Here is a 19,510-nt window from a genome sequence, read left to right as displayed (position 1 = left end):
AGCCAAAACAAATGCATTAACATCAAACGCCCTGCAAATCCAGAAACAAAGTCAAAAACACACAAACCCAGAACACACATGCAAAAGAGAAACGCTGCAAATCCAGTAAACACAACCAAAGTGCTCCAGGCCTGTAGGGGGCGCTCGGTGTAACAGCTAAGAGCAAGAGCTAAGTGTTCTTTCCATTAGCTACGGGTCTAAGTTAGCCGCGCAGCTGGCAGTACTATCAGCTAACTGCCGGGTGTCAGACTCTGAGCAACATCACTTCACTGTGCTCAGAGCCCGACACCGGGCAGAGTCATCCAAAAGTAGCCGACCACTAGCTGCACGGCTAATGCCAGGTAGCTAACAGAAGCTGCACTCAGCAGTGGTTACTTTAGCAAAGCTAACTGTAGATCTGGAGCCAACAAAAGTTGTGTGATTTCTTTGCTCATGTTGTAAAGCAGTCACTGGTACATGAACAACAGAGACACTCCGCTGCAGCGTCCCGTCAAAAATAAACCTGTTACACCTAGCGCCCCCTACAGGCCTGGAGCACTTCAGTTGTGTTGACTGAATTTGCAGCGTTTTTCTTTTACATGTTTTCTAGGTTTGTGTGTTTTTGACTTTGCGTAATGTGTTTGTTTCGGCTTTTTGCGGCACATTTTTTACGTTGTTGCATGTGTTTATGAATTAGCATAATTTCTTCTAATGGAAACAGTTTGGGCCAGTGAAGTGTGATTGCCCTCGTCAGCCACCGTATGTATGATCCTTTAAATAGTTCACATATATGTGGAATACAGTATGTGTGAAAACATCTAAATTACATGATCTCATTCTAATTCAGTTTGTTAAATATTGTTGTAATATTTAACGAATTTGAGAGTCAGTCAAACTTATGTGGTGGCACCACATAACTGATGACATCTGGTCTCCGTGCTGGTCTCCGGGGAACAGGTCCACACCAAGAAACAGTCCGGCACATGACCCCCCCGTTACACGCCAATTTGTGGTTTTTTACTCTTCAGCGTTCGTTCAGATTAAACAAAGACCTTGTGTGTGTAATGACACAGAACTTAATGAATGAACAGTTTTTATGTTGGCTTGTATCTGTGGATTATAACCATAAACAGACATTAGAGAAACCATCACAACAATGTACACAGCGGTTTGGACAGAAGAATGGCGGGATCAGGCCATGAAGTGAAGACAGTCCACATTTAAAGAGTCGTTTGAAAGAATTAAAGCTTTGGTTACCCGCTTCCAATGGTCACCAGCTTACATCCCTCATCCCTGCCGGCCATGTAGTTCAACACTGCAGCGTCGTAGATGAAGGCGTCCAGTTTCCTGCAAAGGAGGAGAAAAAAGAACCGAGGAAAGAGACAGAGGGAAACAGACAGAGGGAGGGTATGGAGACAAAGCGTGAGCAGCTTCAGTTTCTTTAAAAGAGAGTGAGTGAGAAGTGCACAGGAGGAGACAGAAAGCAGAAAGGGGGCTCGTTTTTCAGAGCATGTTGTCGTGGATCAATTCTAAAGTGTTAAATCATCGCCAATAGGACTGCAATCCAAGCGTAGCCAAACACACAGAGGACACAGTGGGGAGTGGCTGCGGTTCAATACGGCACGCTTCACTGGTGAAAGGACCTTGGAGGCACACAGACGACCTAAACAAACTTTAGACAGACACAAACATTTACACTGTCTCTCTCTCTTCACACACACATACACACACTAATAAGCAGGTTGCGAAGTCGAACGTTCAAACGAAAATTATCCCAGACTCGGACTGACATTTTCAATGTAACTGATGCCATCACAAACCACCGCTCTCTCACTCTGTCAGAGCCGGAACACACTCCCTCTCATCCGCACACACAGACATACATATACACACAGACAGCCCTGGTAATAGCGCAGTGACTGGCTGGCATTTACTGAATGTCAGATCCAGCCCTCTAACGGAGGCTCACAGCCGATAGTTCAGCTGTGTAATTAGCTTAACCCAGCGCTGGCTCCATCCACACGCAGGCTGTGTATCCAAACATGTAGGAAAGTAGGCGTGTGTGCCCGTGTGTGTGTGTGTGTGCGCTAAAGTATGTGTGTGATTTTTGCACGTGTGGCTGTGCTCTGGTGCATATCTCTGAGCATGGATTCATGCGTGCATGTCTGTAAATGGCAGGCAGACGTGCCGGGGCTCTAATGGCTTGGAGTGGGATTCAGCCATCACGATCCGTCACACCTTTGTTTGGCTGAATAAAATGTTGCAGCACAAATTCTCTCGCCACTTTCTCTCACCATACCTTTGAATGAAATCTGTAACATGGCTAATGTGCGTTTAGTGTGAGTCTGGATCTTATTCTACACCGCTACAGATTGGCACTTAGGCCTTTGCCATCAGTGTGTGAATGCGTGAATGAAAGGGTGAATGTGACATGTAGTGTAGAAGAGCTTTGAGTGGTCGCAAGACAAGAAAAGCGCTTGACATCCTAAACACCCTAAAACAGAGAGACATTTTTTGGGTCAAAGTCAAATTAAGGGCCTGTGTCCACTAACTGCATTTTCTGCACTGGCAGTGCCCAAAACCTCAATTTCAGAGCTCTAGGTTCCGAATGTTGCCCGACGACACTTCCGCTTCCCTTGGAAAATGGACTGTACTTACATAGCGCTTTTCTAGTCCTCTGACCACTCAAAGCACTTTTACACTACATGTCACAATCACATTCACAAACTGATGGCAAAGGCCTAAGTGCCAATCTCCAATTTCGGATCTTTGGCCTTTCATACCCGATAGCTGTGCCTTCAGGAGCAATTTGGGGTTGGGCCACAGTCACAGTGCTTTGAGTGGTTGCAAGCCTAAAAAAGTGCTATATAAGTGCAGTCCTTTAACCAGTTACTTCACAAATGTATTTAATGGATGAAATTCCTTTTTCAAATGTGAACACCTTTAAAGTAAAAGACAATTTTCTGCCTAGAAGTCATTTTAAATTAAAATATGCAAGGGCATGTGTCCACTAACAGCATTTTTTTGCATTGGGAGCGCCCGTAACCTCAATTTCCTGTTGCTAGGTTACGAAAGTTGCCTGGCAGCCCTTCCGCTTCCCTCCTTAGTGACAGTTAAGTCTGTTTTAAATTGCTCTGTATGCTTAATACTTGATTTTATTCAAGTAAATTTTACAAAGAAAACATAAAAACAATGGAAAGGTATCGTGACCTGGCATTAGCAGCAGTTCTAGACAAGGAAATTGTATCCTTGAAAAAACAAAAGGATTAGCTTCTCCTCCGCCATTGTTGTTGACAAAGTTGATATCAGAATACTGGCCCCTTCTTGATGTTGATTGGTCAGTGAGGGAGAAGTGACATTGACGAGCGTGGCGGTGTTCAAAAAGTTGATTTTCAACTGAGAGCGCAGAGCCAAAAAATAACAGACAGGGAGGGATGCTGAGCGCTGAAAAACACTGAACTGCAAACAGGCGCTACCAGTGCTAAAAACGCCGTTAGTGGACACAGGCCCTTATGTCAGACTGTCTTTAAACTGACAACAGCCCTGCATCATAAAACCACAAGGGGCTCTTTGGGTGTTCCTGTTGGATAAGAGAAAGAAACATCTCAAACATTTTTCAAAATAAAGGTTCATGAAGTGCCTAGACTTTTTATTTTGAAACTGTTACATTGTAACCTTGGTTCTCTGAGTGAAGAGAGCTAGAGAACAGCCTATATATAACAACCCATGTAGCCAATGTACTCTGTGTTCTAACAGCAGTGTGCTTTTGAATGTACTGTTAGTACCAGTTTGGGCGTTTGAGCCTGTTGGCATTGTTGCAACAAATATGAAAGCAGCAGTTAAATCTCATTGAAATGATAAATTAATGTTTCTTTTACTTTTTTAAAATCTAAGACTATTTAAGGTCCTGAAATGTAATCAAATCTATTCAAGTCCCCTGTGCATCGTTTTGGTTCTTGTGGCTATAACAGATTTGGCATGTAAAGCCTGTCAGCATTATGTGTGATCACAGCTAATCCAGCCATCGAGCCTCAAACAGCTGAACGCCGCAGTGTTGCTCATCTTGCTAATACCGCGGAATAGAATTATCAATGAGGGTATTACTGAGTCCACACACACCTGCAGCTCGATATACACAGGGCCGTGTGTTTTTATTCCTGAGCACTTTAGTGTGTGCGTGCAGAATTAGCTAACTGGTGTATGTATGTATTTGCGTGCGTGTTCAGCACTGTGCTGTTAATACAACAATACATGCAAGAGCAACTTAGAGTATTATGCATGCTGGAGCGCTTTAAGCTGTCTTTACGTGTTTACATGTGCTTTACTTGTGACTTATGGATGAGAGAGAATCAGCTGCGAAATATAACTGCAAAAAACTTGTGAATTATACACGTCTATTTGTTGTGTGTGCCTTTTACCCTCTCTCCTCCCGCTCCTTGAGGCAGCATGTCCTCTGAGAGGAGAGTTTGGATTGGACCCCTCCTCAAAGCCATTAACCAATCAGAGAGAACTTCACGCTGTATCATATCAACCTTCTCAACCTTGTGTTATATTTCTATCACCATTCCTTTCTCCCCTTCTGTCCTCTCTTCCTGTTCCCCTCTATACTCTTACCTTCAATGTCTCCTTCCTTCTTTTTCCTTTGCCCTCTTTTTTTTCATTCAATTTCCATTTTCCTCCTCTCTAGTCTCTCGGCCCCTTCCCTCTGCCTTCATCTCGTCCAATCAGGTGTTTTACCCTTGGCCTCCTACCCCGCCTCCTCCCCTCTTTTTCCCATGTGATGGTGTGATGAGAGTCACCCCTCTGTCTCTCCTCCGCTCTCTCTTCCACCTGACCCTCTCAAATGGTTCAGTCAGTGTTTGAAGAGCCTCGTTATAAGGCCCTCTTCTCCTTTCTTACACACACACACACACACACACACACACACTGACACACACACGCACACACGCACACACGCACACACGAAGACTATGGAAGCATAATAAAGACAAAGATTGAAGAGAACAAATTCTGAGCACCAATCAGTCTGCAGGTCAACATAAAAGAGCACAAAGGCACATTGAACAATTTGAATACATTGCTCCTCTATCGGGAGCAAAGAGCAACCTTCTGACTATTCCCTACAAGTGATCCTCTCACTGTCGCCCGTTTATATTTATGACTCGGCTGAATTTGTGATAAGCCTTATCTGAGAATGCTGTCAATTGGAGGTAGCTCTGGTCCATACTTTTTGTGTGTGTGTTTGAACGTACTTTGAATCTGACATGTAGTCAAGCAAAACCACAGGGTTACACTCAGACACTCCATGTTTGTAACTTATGAAAGCTGTACTAGCTTTGCCAATTAAATGTCAATAAAAACAGTATGGAAGCCCTAGGTGGACATGCATCCATACAATTTACTCTGTTTTCCTGTGATAACAAGTTATATCTGGTTGTTTTCTCGAGACCACCGTAACGTCAGGTGATCGTATCCCCAGAGCAAAAGCACAAAACAAACTTTGTGCTTTGGACTAAAACTTACCTCATTAGTGTGGGCAACGGCAGCATGGCATGTCCTGGTCTGTACTATCACGGTGAGCAGTGAGATCTTCAGATAACGAACTTATGAATATGTCGTGATCTTGAGAAAACTGAAAATGACTCATTATCGTGGGAGAGTTATCTCAAGATAACGAGATACCGAACATAAGTTAAGATCTCAAGAAAACGACTAAAAATTACTCGTTATCAGGGGAAAACCATCTTTGTTATCTCGAGATAACGAGACAACAAAGTTGAGATCTAGAGAAAACAAGCTTTGTTATCTCGAGATAACGAGATAAATAAGTTGAGATCTAGAGAAAACAAGCTTTGTTATCTCGAGATAACGAGACAACAAAGTCGAGATCTTGAGAAAAAAAGCTTTGTTATCTCGAGATAACGAGACAACAAAGTCGAGATCTTGAGAAAAAAAGCTTTGTTATCTTGAGATAAGGAGACAACAAAGTCGAGATCTTGAGAAAACAAGCTTTGTTATCCCGAGATAACGAGATAAATAAGTCGAGATGTGAGAAAACAACTAGAAATTAATCGCTGTCACTGGAAAACCAGCGTTATCTTGAGATAAAAAATGTATGGATGCATGTCTGCTTAGAGCTTCCGTAGAACAGAACAAGAAAAGAAAGAAAAGATTGTCCTGACAAGAAAAATAAGCTAACACGGTCACTGTGGTCACTGTGGTACAAAGCTTGTAAGTGCTTTAGAAATATCGTAATTCAACACTTAATCTTTTAAACCTTTCAAGTTATTTTATTTACCCAAAAATTCATATGATTTGAATTTCTTTGGAAATCTTCTTGTTAAATGACGCTCTATACAAGCTTTTACTTTGAAAGTAGTGCAGTGAGGGTCTAACAGGGTTCCAGGTTAACGGCTGCCTGTGTACTATTAGTCTGAGTTCCAGGGGATTCAAACGGTCAGAAGTGGGTGCGAGCAGCTTTAATGATCACGAGTGTTGGAATTCCTCTTTCATGCTCTAATCAGGTTACGCTCGCCCTCGCGCATCCTGATTCTGTGTTACAAAATCTGTCCCTGTGCTCTCTCAAAGGTTGACCTGCAAGCGGACTGGTTCCTAACTCTGTTTGGTGCTCTCTCCAATCTTTTGGCATCAATACACTTCCATGACACACCACCACCAATCCCATTATAGAGCCCAGTGCTAAAAATAGCTGCTGCTGTTCCCAGTGAGGAGGCCCATTCATCCCCAGTCTCAGAGGAGCTGTCACACACACACACGTGATAGCAAGTACACTAACAGACTTGCACACACACACACACACACACACACACACACACACTAAAAAGCGAATATTTAGCATTAGAGAATTAGCATGTTTCCACAAACACTCTACTTACCCCGTTTTGAGGCTGACAAGTGCGTCCACCACCCCAGTCTGATGATATTTCACCATGTACTGGTGCATGGCGGGGTAGTTCTTTCTGATGTTCCTCTCTGTGGATCCGTTTGGAACCGTCCCGAAGCGGAACGGAGGCGAGTACGCGTATGGGTTCTGAAACTGTGGTTGGAGGACAAAAGAACAAGAGGGGGGCAAAGAGAGAGAGAGAGAGAGAGAGAGAGAGGGAACAGCAGAGGGTAAATAAACAAACAGAGAAGCAGGGACGAACAAATGTATTCTAATTGCTCGTGTGTGTGCAGGTAGGTCATACCATGTGGTGAACTAACGATGAGATCACTCACAGTGAAGCAACACATTTGAATTAAGGTGCTGGTAAGAAAACATTTACAATATTGTACCAATGTTCACCTTGTGATCCAATTTAAGTTACTGTGCTCCCTTAAAAGGATACGTTTGCTCACATCACTAATCTCTGCTGTATTGTCTGAATCTGACCCAACACATTGTGTCACATTTAAACAGTTTGTATACTGTTAAGACATCCTGATAAAAAAAGACGGACTAATGACTGTATATAAAGATGGACAAGACGTCTCCACCTGAAGCCATCTTGCACATTTGTATCCAAAGTCTGCGCAGTAGAGGTCGGCTGGTGGAGCCGCGTTATTGATGTCCCGCCCCTTCTGCTAACCAAAACAGACTTTTAACATGCCGAAAACACAGCAAAGATCCTGCATGTCGGCGTGTTTAACAGCAGAGCAGCTTCTTGTGTTGGTCTGAAGCAGGCGTTCACAGATATGGAAACTTCAGCGACTGTAGTGATTGTTTTAGTCTCGCCGTTCCTCCTCTACTCTGCTAATCCGGAACAGATCGACTGCAGGAGCAATAATTGTTGTCATGTCCAAATTAGTGTTGATTTTGTGCTATGTATCCTGTGATCAGATAAAAGATTGTTTTTTGGCCAATTTGACTTTACTGGTAGGACAGCTGGTGACAGACAGGAGCAGAGAGCGGGGAATGACATGCAGCGAAGGGCCGAAGGCCGGAGTCGAATCTGCGGCTGCTGCGTCAAGGACTGTAGCCTCTGTATGCGGAGCACCTGCTCTACCAACTGAGCTAAACAAATCCCCAGATTATCATCCTTTTATTATAAACTTCCCCTGTGATTAAATTGAAAAGAAATACCTGCAAATTCCGTTTCGTAAAACAGCATGAAATATAACTACATCTCTGCTTGAAATTCCACTTCCTTTCTCCTTCTTCCTCCTCCTGTAACTGATTATTTCCCCTCATTTGGACCTCTCGCATCCCTCCCCTCCTCCCCCCTCTGCGTCCCTCTCAGGTATCATCTAGCCGGTGTACAGGTCAAGGGTTTTGTAGTGGTGTGCTTGACGCTACCCACAAGTACTGGCACTGTGGTAGCAATCTGGCCTCAGGGCCAGAAAGAGGCGCACACTATCAATTAGGAGGGTGTATAATGAGCTCTACTCTAGCTGCATAGAGAGTGTGTGTAGTATTGAGAAGCTGTTCTTTATAATAATGCTCTGTGATATTCTCATGTCTTTACCTCCACACATACATGGATTTATTTGCATGTAATTAGAGCTGCTGTTCTGTTCAGTGCGTGTTTAACATCGCTAATAATCCCTGTTGTGTGTGATTACCGAAGCTGAATTGTTAATGTGAACTTGTTACATGACAAACATATCTACATGGCACATACATTAATATTTATGCGTACTGTATCTGCCTGTACACATCTGCATGTCTATTGTACAACCAGCTCAGAGCGAGCGCAGCCTCGACGAGCCAAAATCTGCAGTGCGAGTGTGCGTGTGTGTGTGTGTGTGTGTGTGTGTGTGTGTGCGTGTCACGCCGTATGTGTGTCAGCGTCACAAGCCGCAGCCCCCCCCCAGGAGACGTTTACCCCTCACGCACTCGTCCCCGTTCCTTTCGTCTCTCTGTTCTCCCTCATCGTTCGCTCCGTCGCGGCTCTTTTAAGGTGAAGCAGGGGGTCAGAAGAGGGCGCGTGTGTGAGGGTCGGGGGAGGGGGGAGCTGCTGGTTGAAATATGGCTTCACGGATGATTTAAATCAGTTTTTAAAATCGAAATATCCTGTTCTTACTGCAAAATGTTTGTAATTTAAGGTCCACCTTTTAAGAGCATGGAGAGGATGATTGAGAGGAAACAAGCCTTTTTTTTTGTTGTTGACAAGTGTCAACATTTAAGCTCCTCAAGCTCAAGCATATTTAATATATTATATATCTATCTCAGTTTGTCTAGGCTCCTTTCCAACTGTCAGTCCACCTCTTCTCTCTTATTTTGCACCATGTCTCTTCTGTTCCTCCTCTTTCTCTTGCTCTACTCCTGTCACACTCCCTGTCTCCTTATTATGCAAGATCTGCCGTTATATAAGCCAAGGACTCCCTTTTGTATGTGTCTAACTGTGTCTTCGTCTACGTCGTGTGTGTGTGTGTGTGTGTGTGTGTGTGTATTGCGGGTTCCAGATTAGATTTTAATGCTCCTGTCTGCCTATGTGCCTCCCTTATCTGCCTGTCTGTTTACCGACTTTATTACATGCAGATCCATCTTAAAGTGTCATCTAAAGGTAGCCCATAACAAACGAAAAAATACAGAAAAATAATGTTCACTTGTGTCATTTTTAGTACGTCATACATCTGCTTTTAGGTTACAGGCGACATCTGTGGTATGAGTACATTTGGTTACCGGAGCAATTTCAAGTACCACTTCATTGTGCCCTCCATAAAACATCTAATGCGCCTCCTTGTAATAATTCTGCCACTAGGTCTGCGACTGTGCCACACTTTACAAAGAGAAAGTACACATGGAAGAATTTGTTCCACAGAAAGATTAAACTAATATGACAGGGCGCCTTATATGGAGGCCCTGAACACACAAAAAAGGGTTATAATCTGGAAGATTTTCATTTAAAGAAATGTCTGTTAAGTCACTATCTATCACTGAATGAGGTAACACAATGGTGATTGAGCCTATGGCCCACTGATGAAAGCCTTTGCATTTGCAGTATAGCTATAGTATTATTACAGACTGGGTGTCTGTGGTGACATTCACAGAAAAAATCCCAAGCGGCGCCCAGTTAGTGACGCGTTTTCCATCACCCAGCAGTGGTTGGTCTGCCAGAGTCGGTAGGCAGAACTAAGCAGCTGCTTTTCCGCTCTCTGCAAGCGTTGCGAGTAAACAGCAATCTACTATGGCTGAACAAACAAACAAAAGATGGATGACTACAGATACAACTTCAACAATGAGTGAAAATCCCCAAAAAAAGAAACAAACTCGACGCTCAGATGAAGCAAACAGTCTAAAAAGGAAAGCGACCGTCAGCGAGGAATATCAAGAGTTACAACCGGAGCCAACCGTGGACGTCTGGTTAAATTGGGAAGTTTACTCCTGCAATTACTGTTTATTCCCATTAGAGGCGCCAGAGAGAACGAAGTCGAAATCTTCAGGACTGAATCTTTAAACATAATCTTTTAATTCCTTTTGGCATAGCATATGAAAAAAGTGTATCTTGAATTATTTGTATTTTTCCTCTAGAGTTTTTGTTTTGTGGAAAAAACTGTGAAAAGCACATTTGCAATAATCAAACTTTTGAGTATCATAATTTAAACAAACATTTTAATGATTGTTTTTTTTGTTTGTTTTTAGCTGTGCAGAAGGTTGAAAAATAGTTTTTGCCAGTGTTGCTGTTGTTATACACACTACAGAAAGTATATGTGTCTTAGCACGACAAACAGTGTCATGATGCTAACCAGTCCTGAGGCCGTTGGGTTAGGGGTTAACAAGTTAGATAGAAAGAGACGATAAAAACAAAATAAAAATGGGCCTATTGGAGAAATCAAATACATCAAAAGAGAAACTCAAACGCAGAAAAAGCACACAAAATGCAAGGGATACATAGTTAATACATTTTGGATGTGATGTGACGAAACAAGTAAGAGTAACAGTGGTGACATCCACGAGAAACCCTTTTTCCCAGTAGGTCACCAAAAGAGCCAATTTCAAGCAAGACAAAATGCCCAAGGACAGAACAGCTTGGTCGCTGTATCTATCTGCTGTTGAAGTTAGAACTCACCTGAAAGAAAACATGAACGCTTCAGTCCTTTTCAGAACATGGATTAGTGATGTACTTCAGCCTCGGTAAAAGAAATTACTTTTTTGACAGCAAAAAATGGCAATTTTTGTATCACCTATTAAACTTTGCTGTTTTTTCACCTGCTTTCACTGACGACAAAAAAGTAACTGAAAAAAAAAATCAACTGAGAAAATGAGGTTAGAAAAATGATGCCGCTTTTTTCACTTTTACATAAGCCATGAATAAAAAGGACAAAACGAATGTTCTAGTTTAAGGTTTCATTTTCTTTTTTTACAAGATCTGTTCTAAATTGATGCATGTGACAAATCCTGTTCACTGCTGTTGTACGTTCACCACAACAAACTAACAACGCGGCTGTTGAAAAACCAGGACATCACGTCCTTTGTAGCAAGCAGCTATGAATCAGCCAGCATTGTAAAGACAAAAACCCTGGTGGTTGTACAGCCTGAAACCACACGGACGTGTTAACTGACTGCCCACGACTTACGAAAATTGCTCTATTTGCTGATACTGGCTGAAAAAATATCACAACTATTTCAATTTTTATTGGCAAGGCACCGGCAATTTGTTTGATTATCATCTCCACAGGTGGCACACAAAGCTGCTGTTTCCACAATTGGCAACAGAGAATTTTTGTGGTCACCGTTCCTTGTTTGCAAAAGCAACTACCAAACTGTTATGCATCTATTTTGCTATCCTTGTATGGTGCTGAATAACAAGCACTCCATTTCAAAGGTTTTTCAACCTGATAAAAGACCTCTGAATCGTCACCCTTATCACAGATTTTGTCGGCATCCAAAATGTGTGATGTCGGGGTGTCTCTGGCTCGGGATGCAGATCTGGTCGGTTATTAATCACGAGGTTTTCAGCTTCTAAAGTTCTCTGAGTCTACATGTGTAGGTGTGCTTATACAAGACACCGAGTCCTACTTACTTCCAAAGAGTAAAAATCTATCTCAATCAAAGCCTTCTTGGGTTGGCGCTGAGTACAACATGGATTTTCCTTAAATCTTTTGCCTTTCGCGGGTGGCTAAATGTCCAGCACGGCTCAGCATATCTGCCTGAACAACCATTTACCCTCTTTGTCTGGTTCCAGTCATCCCTGACCCTCTCTGTCTTTCCATATCTCTTTAACTTCCTCCCTCCACATGTGCCATTCCTTTCTCCCTACCTCAGCCATCAACCTGGCCCATATCTGTCCGCTTGTTGTCTTGTACCATCTTGTGTGCCTTGGCCTCTCGCTATTCCTCAGTCGCCCTCCTGCCAGTTGCTTTACCCTTTATTCCATGCCTCCCCTCCCTCCCTCGCCCCCTCCTTCTGCGTGTTGTCAAAACCCTCTACATCAGTCTAAAACGCTCTCTCCTTGGAAGCGCCTCCTCATACATCTGTCTGCCTCTCCTCAGGAACTCTCTACCCTTTTGTCTAGCTTTTCTTTTCTATTTCTCTACATTTGGCTTGACCTTTTCCTTTAATCTTTCAGCCCGTCTTCCTCCCCTGGCATTGGCCACATTTCCACTTCTCTATATTCTCTATGTATTCAAATCTTCCCTTTATTATGCATATATTCTTACATTTCTGTGCGTATTATCAAAATTTTGTCAAATGTCTTCAGGATTTCTTTTATTCAATGGACTGTAATGGCTTTTCTGTGCTCCTATAACAGGCCACAGGGTCCCTCCAAGATTGTAATTACATGCAGAGTGCACTCAAATTGCTTAATTTACTCTGGTATTACCTGGTTGCATGCATATACAACACACTCTATCTAAAACACATCTACAGTTCTTACTACTGTTGCAGGAAAGGCATCACTGTGTGATTTAGTTTCTAAAATGTCCACTAAAAAGTCACATTATGGCCCACTTAAGCTTCAAAAAGAGCTAAAAGGTGATTAGAATACAAATGCAAAACATCTGTATTACATGTATGTGCGTATAAGTTTACTTTGGTCTCATTTCTACCATCTGCGGATTTTAAAAACAGCAAGACTACAAAATATCATGCTAAGCTAAATCATAACCAGTGTACAAACGTTTATTTTTGGTTGGCGTTGACACCAAATTCACACTGCGGCTGTTTTCAAGGTTGGGAGTCATATAAAGGTACGGTATCTGATAATCATTATTGTTTCACTGCCTCTGTTAGCTCGCTAATACATTCTTTATTAAGCTAGCAAGGAAATAAAGTCTTAGCTAGCTTAATTCTAAACTAAACTCCTTGTAAACATGATGCTAGCTAGCATGCTAATATGCCACAGGGTCCCTCCATGATTGTAATTACATGTAGAGTGCACTCTCTGATATTAACTGGTGTCATGTATGCAACACTTTCTCTATCCATAACACATTTGCGGTTCATACTACTGTTGTAGGAAGGGTGTCAACTTTGTTTCCTCTAAATAAAAAATATGTAGGCTACAGTAAGTTGAGAGACATAGTAAGACCATCTGTGGATTTTAAAAACAGCAAGACTACAAAATGCCATGCTAACATAAATCATACCCAGGGGTACACACCAAATTCACACCGCAGCCATTTTCCAGGTTGTAGGTCATATAAAGGTGGGGTATCTGATAATCAATATCGTTTTATTGCTTCCTAGCTAACATTAAGTCAGCTGGATAATAAGTTCTTTATTAAGCTAGCTAGGAAATAAAGTCTTAGCTAGCTTAATTCTAAGCTAAATCCTAAATAAACTCCTAGCTTGTACGCTAATATGCCACAGGGTTTCTCCATGATTGTAATTACATGTAGAGTGCACTCAAATTACTTAATTAACTCTGATATTAACTGGTTTCATGTAGCCTATATACAACACTAGACCACATTTATGGTTCTTACTACTGTTGTAGGAAAGGCACCTCTGTGTGACTTGGTTTCTAAATGTCCACTAAAAAGTCTTCTTTTGGTGTCCACTTTGTTTCCTCCTAGCTGGATAATAAAGTCTTTATTAAGCTAGCTAGGAAATACATTCTAAGCTAGCTTAATTCTAAACTAATTCCTAAATAAATTCCTGGCAAACATTATGTTAGCCAGGAATTTAAGCCTTTATTATTGTATCATGTAACAATACCAAACATAATTGTAGCTTTTAGCCACTTCCTAGCTAACAGTAATACTATCCAGTTAGTGGCTTAATGCTAGCGTTGGCTGTTGTCTAACTGTAGGTTATCAAAAAAGTTGTTTTAACTTTAATTTTCACTGTACTTTGTTTTCAAACTTCTGTGCAAACTTAAACACAGCAGTAAGTTGAGCTTCCCACCCTGAGTATGACACCACAGAAAAATGGCCGCCGTGCGACTATATACTCACATAACTAACTTCCCAACGACGAAAAAACATCATTCAGTTACTCAAACCACTAAACTTCCTCTTTGAACTTTTCTCCGTTACCTTGTTATCAGAAAGACCGGTGACTTGGTCGACAAACTCCTCCTGGATCATGAAGGCGGCCAGGTTGGCAGTGTAGGAAGCCAGGAAGATGACAGCGAAGAAGGCCCACACAGACACTATGAACTTACTGGTGGTTCCTTTCGGGTTTTGCACTGGCACGGAGTTGTTGAAGACCAGACCCCAAAGCAGCCAGACGGCTTTGCCCATGGTGAAGGAAGGGCCGTGGGGGTCTGGAGAAGAGAGCGAAGGAGAGAGAGAGAGACGCAGGTGGTTTAGAGGAAGTGAGAAAATACAAATGGTGGATAAGAACCCTCTAATAAGATGTTAATCCTTACCCCTTCCTTGTGCCAGGTTTCGGTTAAAACCAAGAGGACTGATGTACTCAAACATGAAGACAGCCATTGCAGTCACCAGTAGGAGCATCACAAACATCATCACCCACACTGATGCACTGAATGGCTCTGAGAGGGGGGGAAAGAGCAGATAAAGAGGGCACAGCATTAACACATGTTGGATTAAACTTTCATGTCTTACACATCACTTTTTCTGATTCACGCTCACTCACGTTCTGTCTTATCATGAACTGAATGAATAAATCAACCACGCGCCCACACACACACACATTGGGGAAAGTACTTCACGGATAACAAGCTGACTCTTGCATGTTCGCACACGCCCCGCACACCCAAACACACACTTATGCATATATACAGGCGCACCTCCCGTTTGACAGTGTGAGGAGGCGTACAGTATAGGAAGCCCTGGTGTCAGCACTCCTGTCCTCCCTCTGAGCTCACAACGCTACTGCAGAGATTAAACCCTGCGCTAATGTATGGGAGAGCACTGCTGGCAGAGGGCCGCGCACCTTGTATGTGTGTGCATGCGTGTATGTGTGTGCTGGCAAGCAGCCATTTTGGGGTTTTCCTGCTAAGCTTTTATAATTGCCACTTTCACAGTAGTAAATGCCTGCTGCATACATGTAAGAGTGTGTACCTGAGTGTGTCTTTGTGCACGTGTGTCTCCGAGTAACTGGCTTTCCGTATGTGTGTGCAGGAACTAGGATGTCGCTGAAGCGCTGCGCATCAAATGAACGTGACTGAGCAGTCAAAACAGGGATATCCATGGTCAGTCAGGTTCAAATCCTGTGGTTAAGTCCCTCTCAGGTATAAGTGAGAGTCTTTGTGGCAGGAAGCAGGAGTCGAGCTAAATCCCTCCGATGAAAGCGCAAGTATTGACAGCTGTGTATCAAGACTGAATTGTGTTGTCAGCTCTGTATCTCGGGGAACACACACACCGCCCAAAACAAATACCATCCTACACTCACACACACCGGAGAAGCAAACAAACGGATCCCCCTCTGCCCTCTCTCTCTCTCTCTAAAGTCCAACAACAAAGCAAACAGATATTCTGTGACAGGTACCGAGAAAGGCTGACGGGGAGACTGTTCCATTGCTACGGGAGACCATGACGCTGATCCCGGTTTCCACGAACGGGACGGAGAAATCGATGACCTCAGAACGCTCCTCATTGATCGTCAGAGATCCGACGGCCATGACGGCTTTCTTATAGACCACCTAAAGGGACGCAGGGTTAAAGGGAGGGAGGACGGAGGGATGGACGTAGAGATATGGAGGGAATGAGAGAAAGATAAGATTGTAATCAATGCAGTCAATATACGCTTGCTGCTAAATAAGACGAATGCCAAATGAACTTCAACTCAGTGAATAAAGTCTGTCATAAAAAATATAGAACGCTATAAAGTTTACAGTCTTCAAATGAACTCTGGGATGTTAACTTCAAGTTGAAGCTGGTAATTAAAGATATGCAAAGGAGTTTTCTGCAGGAGTAGCTGAGATTTGTTTACTTTCCGAGCATATAATGTCGGTGCCAAAGCCTCATAGCTGATGTTTTTTTCCGCCTCGCCAAAGTTTTGCAAAGTTAGCACTTAAAGCTCCTTTTGAAACCTCGGGTACAGGAATGTCCTTTCATACAAACATCTCTATTATCCTCTTGGCCTTGGCTTGGATTCCTCAGTTCAAATGTACTACAAACTAAAAGTGAAGACTAAAGTGGTGAGCCACAAAGACTAGCTGACTAAAACGCAGTCAAAATTAAATGCATTTTGGTAAGGTAAGTATGCAATTAGATATATTATTGTATACCTGGAAAACATGCATTATTTCTGCTTAAAGTGAACACTACTTGAGTTTCCCTTACCTCTCCCACCATCCCATTCCAGACGTTGTTGATCTTCTTGCCATGCTTGCCATTGGTTACCAGGTACAGGTCATAGGTGAACTTTACATACTTTGCAATCTTCTTTAGAATATCGATGCAGAAGCCTTTGCAGCACTTCTTGATGTATGTCCCACCAGCCTCAGTTGTGTTGCTAAAAAACACAGAAACAAAACACACACATCATCAGCAACTGTTGGTTTAACGCACCAAATAGAACATTTCACATAGCCTGCATGTAGACTGAAGGCATGTTCGCAATCTCCCGCCCAGGAGTTAAAAAAGAAATATTTTGTTTCTTTCCGTTCTGCTTTTTTAAATGCACCAATGAACAATAAACATCCTGGGACTGTTTCACCTTTAAGCTCAGGTTGTCCTGTTCAGGAATGACATCAGAAGACTTGAAAAATATGCTCCTTCTACCTCTCTGTCTCCGTGGAGAAGGAGGTTTATGACGGCACTGCATCTGTAAGCCCTGTACCATCTGTGGATGTGAATTCGAGAGCAGCAGAGTTCAGACACTGCTCACGCACACACTAGAGCGCACATCAACTCGCAGCCACCTGGGACTCTCATTTACCTTTCAGATATGTGCTAATTAGGAGAAGATAACCTCGTCCTTTAGCGCAACAACAACTTGAGCGTAAAGTTGATGGAAAGAGAGGAAAAGAAACAAATCGAGCCGTGACTCGGCAGTTACCTTCAGAGCTGAAACTCTATTTGGCAGAATTCTGTGGTGTTGGAAAAACATTAGCCAATTCTTGCCCCAAGTGTGTTCACTCACTAGTCACCTCCGATCTGTCAAACACATTTCAACCCAAGTGGAATACTTTCTTCTCTTCAAACTGGAGACACGTTTTCTGGACTGATAATTTCACACAAGGGAGACGGTATATTAGACCAAACATAGCGCTGTCATATGTGTTTTTTTAAACATTGAGAGCTAATTTAAAGTGAAATAAAGAACATAATTGACATCTAGACTTAGACACTTAAATCACAGGTTTTCTACATTAGTTAATGTGCATTAGGCAAGTAAAATTGTTAGGAAATTGAATGACTTAAGCGCAAATATGGTTGATTTAAGCATACTATCTTGTATAACATTTTAAAAAATCTTGACACAATGGCAAAAACCTGTGTGTTATTGTAATATAACCACAAAATCCTTGGCTGAAAGTATTAAAGTGAATTCCACAACTGGAATAAAATGTGGAGAAGAATTACCACTTTATGTGGATGATGTCAAGGTGTTTGTGGTGTTGTAATTTATAAGGCGGATCATCCTTGTATCCAAAAATACATTTGGCTGTTTATTATTTTAGAAGTCAGGCAGTGGATGAACTTTGTTCTAAATGTTGACCTTTCGTAGAAAGATGATGTCATGGTGTCCGCGATCTTGTAATTTATAAGGCAGTTCATCCTTATCTGTACTTTCTTTCCAAAAATATATTAGGCTGTTTATTATGTCAAAAGCCAGGCAGTGGCTGATTCAAGTTTTTGTTACTTAAATTATTTGAAATATTATTATTATTAATAAATGTTTACCTTTTGTAGAAGAATTTGCATTATATGTGGATGATGTCATGGTTATTTATTTATTGAATTTAACCCTTATTTTACCAGGTAAGGCCCAATGAGATTAATGATCTCATTTGCAAGGGAGACCTGGCCAAGACAGCAGCATAAAAGTTTGTGGTGTTGTGATTTATAAGCCGGTTCATCCTTATCTGTACTTCTGTAATTGTGTCAGAAGTCTGGCAAAGGATTATTCATGATAAAAGCTTTTCTGATTTAGATTATTGGAAATATTATTCTAATTGTTGACCTTTATGGAAACAAATTTGGAGAAGAATTATCACTTTATGCGGATGATGTCCTTGTGTTCATGGTGTTGGTGATTTAGAAGCCAGATGATCCTTATCTGTGCTTTCTTTCCAAAAATGTATTGGGTTTTTTATTATTTAAGAAGCAAGGCAGCGGCCGAAAAGTTTTTGGTACTTTAAGTTGTTGAAATATTGTTCTAAATGTTGACCTTTTGGAGAAAAAATTGCACTTTATGCGGATGATGTCACGGTGTTCGTGTGGTTGTAATTTATAAGGCGGTTCATCCTTATCTGTACTATCTTTGCATAAATATATAAGGTTGTTTATCCGTTTAGACGTCAGGCACTGGACGATTCAGGATAAAAGTTTTTGTAACTTTAAATGTTATTCTAATTGTTGACCTTACAGAGAGGAGGGAGGACTGGTGCAGGTTACTGATTCGATGATAATAATAAGGTTACAAGGGAAACGGAATCAAGTTTGTGGCAGGTTCAGCTGGTGGAGGCAGTGACAGAGAAAGGACATAGGCCAGAGCTGTAATAGCCGCATTCATGTACACAGTGTACCCACTTAGGCAGGGCATAGTACAGTTCAGCCAGTGAAAGCATGTGATGTTATGGAGGCTGCTTGTGAAGTTGCCCGGCCAACTTGATATAAAAACACTACAGGGCCCGAGGGGTCTCCAGAGAGGGCGTTGTGGGTATATGTGTGTGTCAGTGTGAGTGTTGCTTGTTCTTAGGCCCAGCCTGGATGAGTGAATTTGTGGTTCTGCATGCATGGATAGGCCTCCATCCCCCGATCCAACCCCTCCATCATTCCTCCCTCTCTGCCTCTTTCCTACCCTCCATCTATCCTCTCTTTTCTCCAAATGGACACTACTGATGCTTGAGTGGGAATCGCAGTGTGGGAGGGAGGAACGCACCCGGATGCACTGGCCTGTGAGTGAGTGGACATGTGGCAACAGAGAGTGTATATGAGCTTGTGTGTGTGTGTTTATGTTCCTCCTTGGAGATGCTTTATCCTCCGCCCTACTTCACAGTGATTC

At 42.3% G+C, this 19,510-nt stretch overlaps 1 protein-coding gene across 1 annotated transcript in view; it reads right to left on the bottom strand.

Annotated features, from left to right (window-relative positions):
• The window catches only part of grin2aa (glutamate receptor, ionotropic, N-methyl D-aspartate 2A, a), a 157,177-nt gene that overhangs the window by 11,861 nt on the left and 125,806 nt on the right, over positions 1–19,510 (bottom strand). Inside the window, exons 6-11 of the mRNA XM_069675915.1 lie at positions 16,621–16,792; positions 15,824–15,977; positions 14,739–14,864; positions 14,404–14,633; positions 6,876–7,036; positions 1,237–1,326 (exon numbers count right to left, since the gene is read on the bottom strand). Coding sequence (XP_069532016.1) covers positions 1,237–1,326; positions 6,876–7,036; positions 14,404–14,633; positions 14,739–14,864; positions 15,824–15,977; positions 16,621–16,792 — 933 coding nt within the window. The remainder of the gene's footprint in view (positions 1–1,236; positions 1,327–6,875; positions 7,037–14,403; positions 14,634–14,738; positions 14,865–15,823; positions 15,978–16,620; positions 16,793–19,510) is intronic.

The sequence above is a fragment of the Semicossyphus pulcher genome, unplaced genomic scaffold (genome assembly GCF_022749685.1).
Source record: "Semicossyphus pulcher isolate SPU_LCO1_2020_fin unplaced genomic scaffold, fSemPul1.0.p SCAF_25, whole genome shotgun sequence".
NCBI classification, from domain to species: Eukaryota; Metazoa; Chordata; class Actinopteri; order Labriformes; family Labridae; genus Semicossyphus; species Semicossyphus pulcher.
This window is presented reverse-complemented; position numbering and strand designations above follow the sequence as displayed.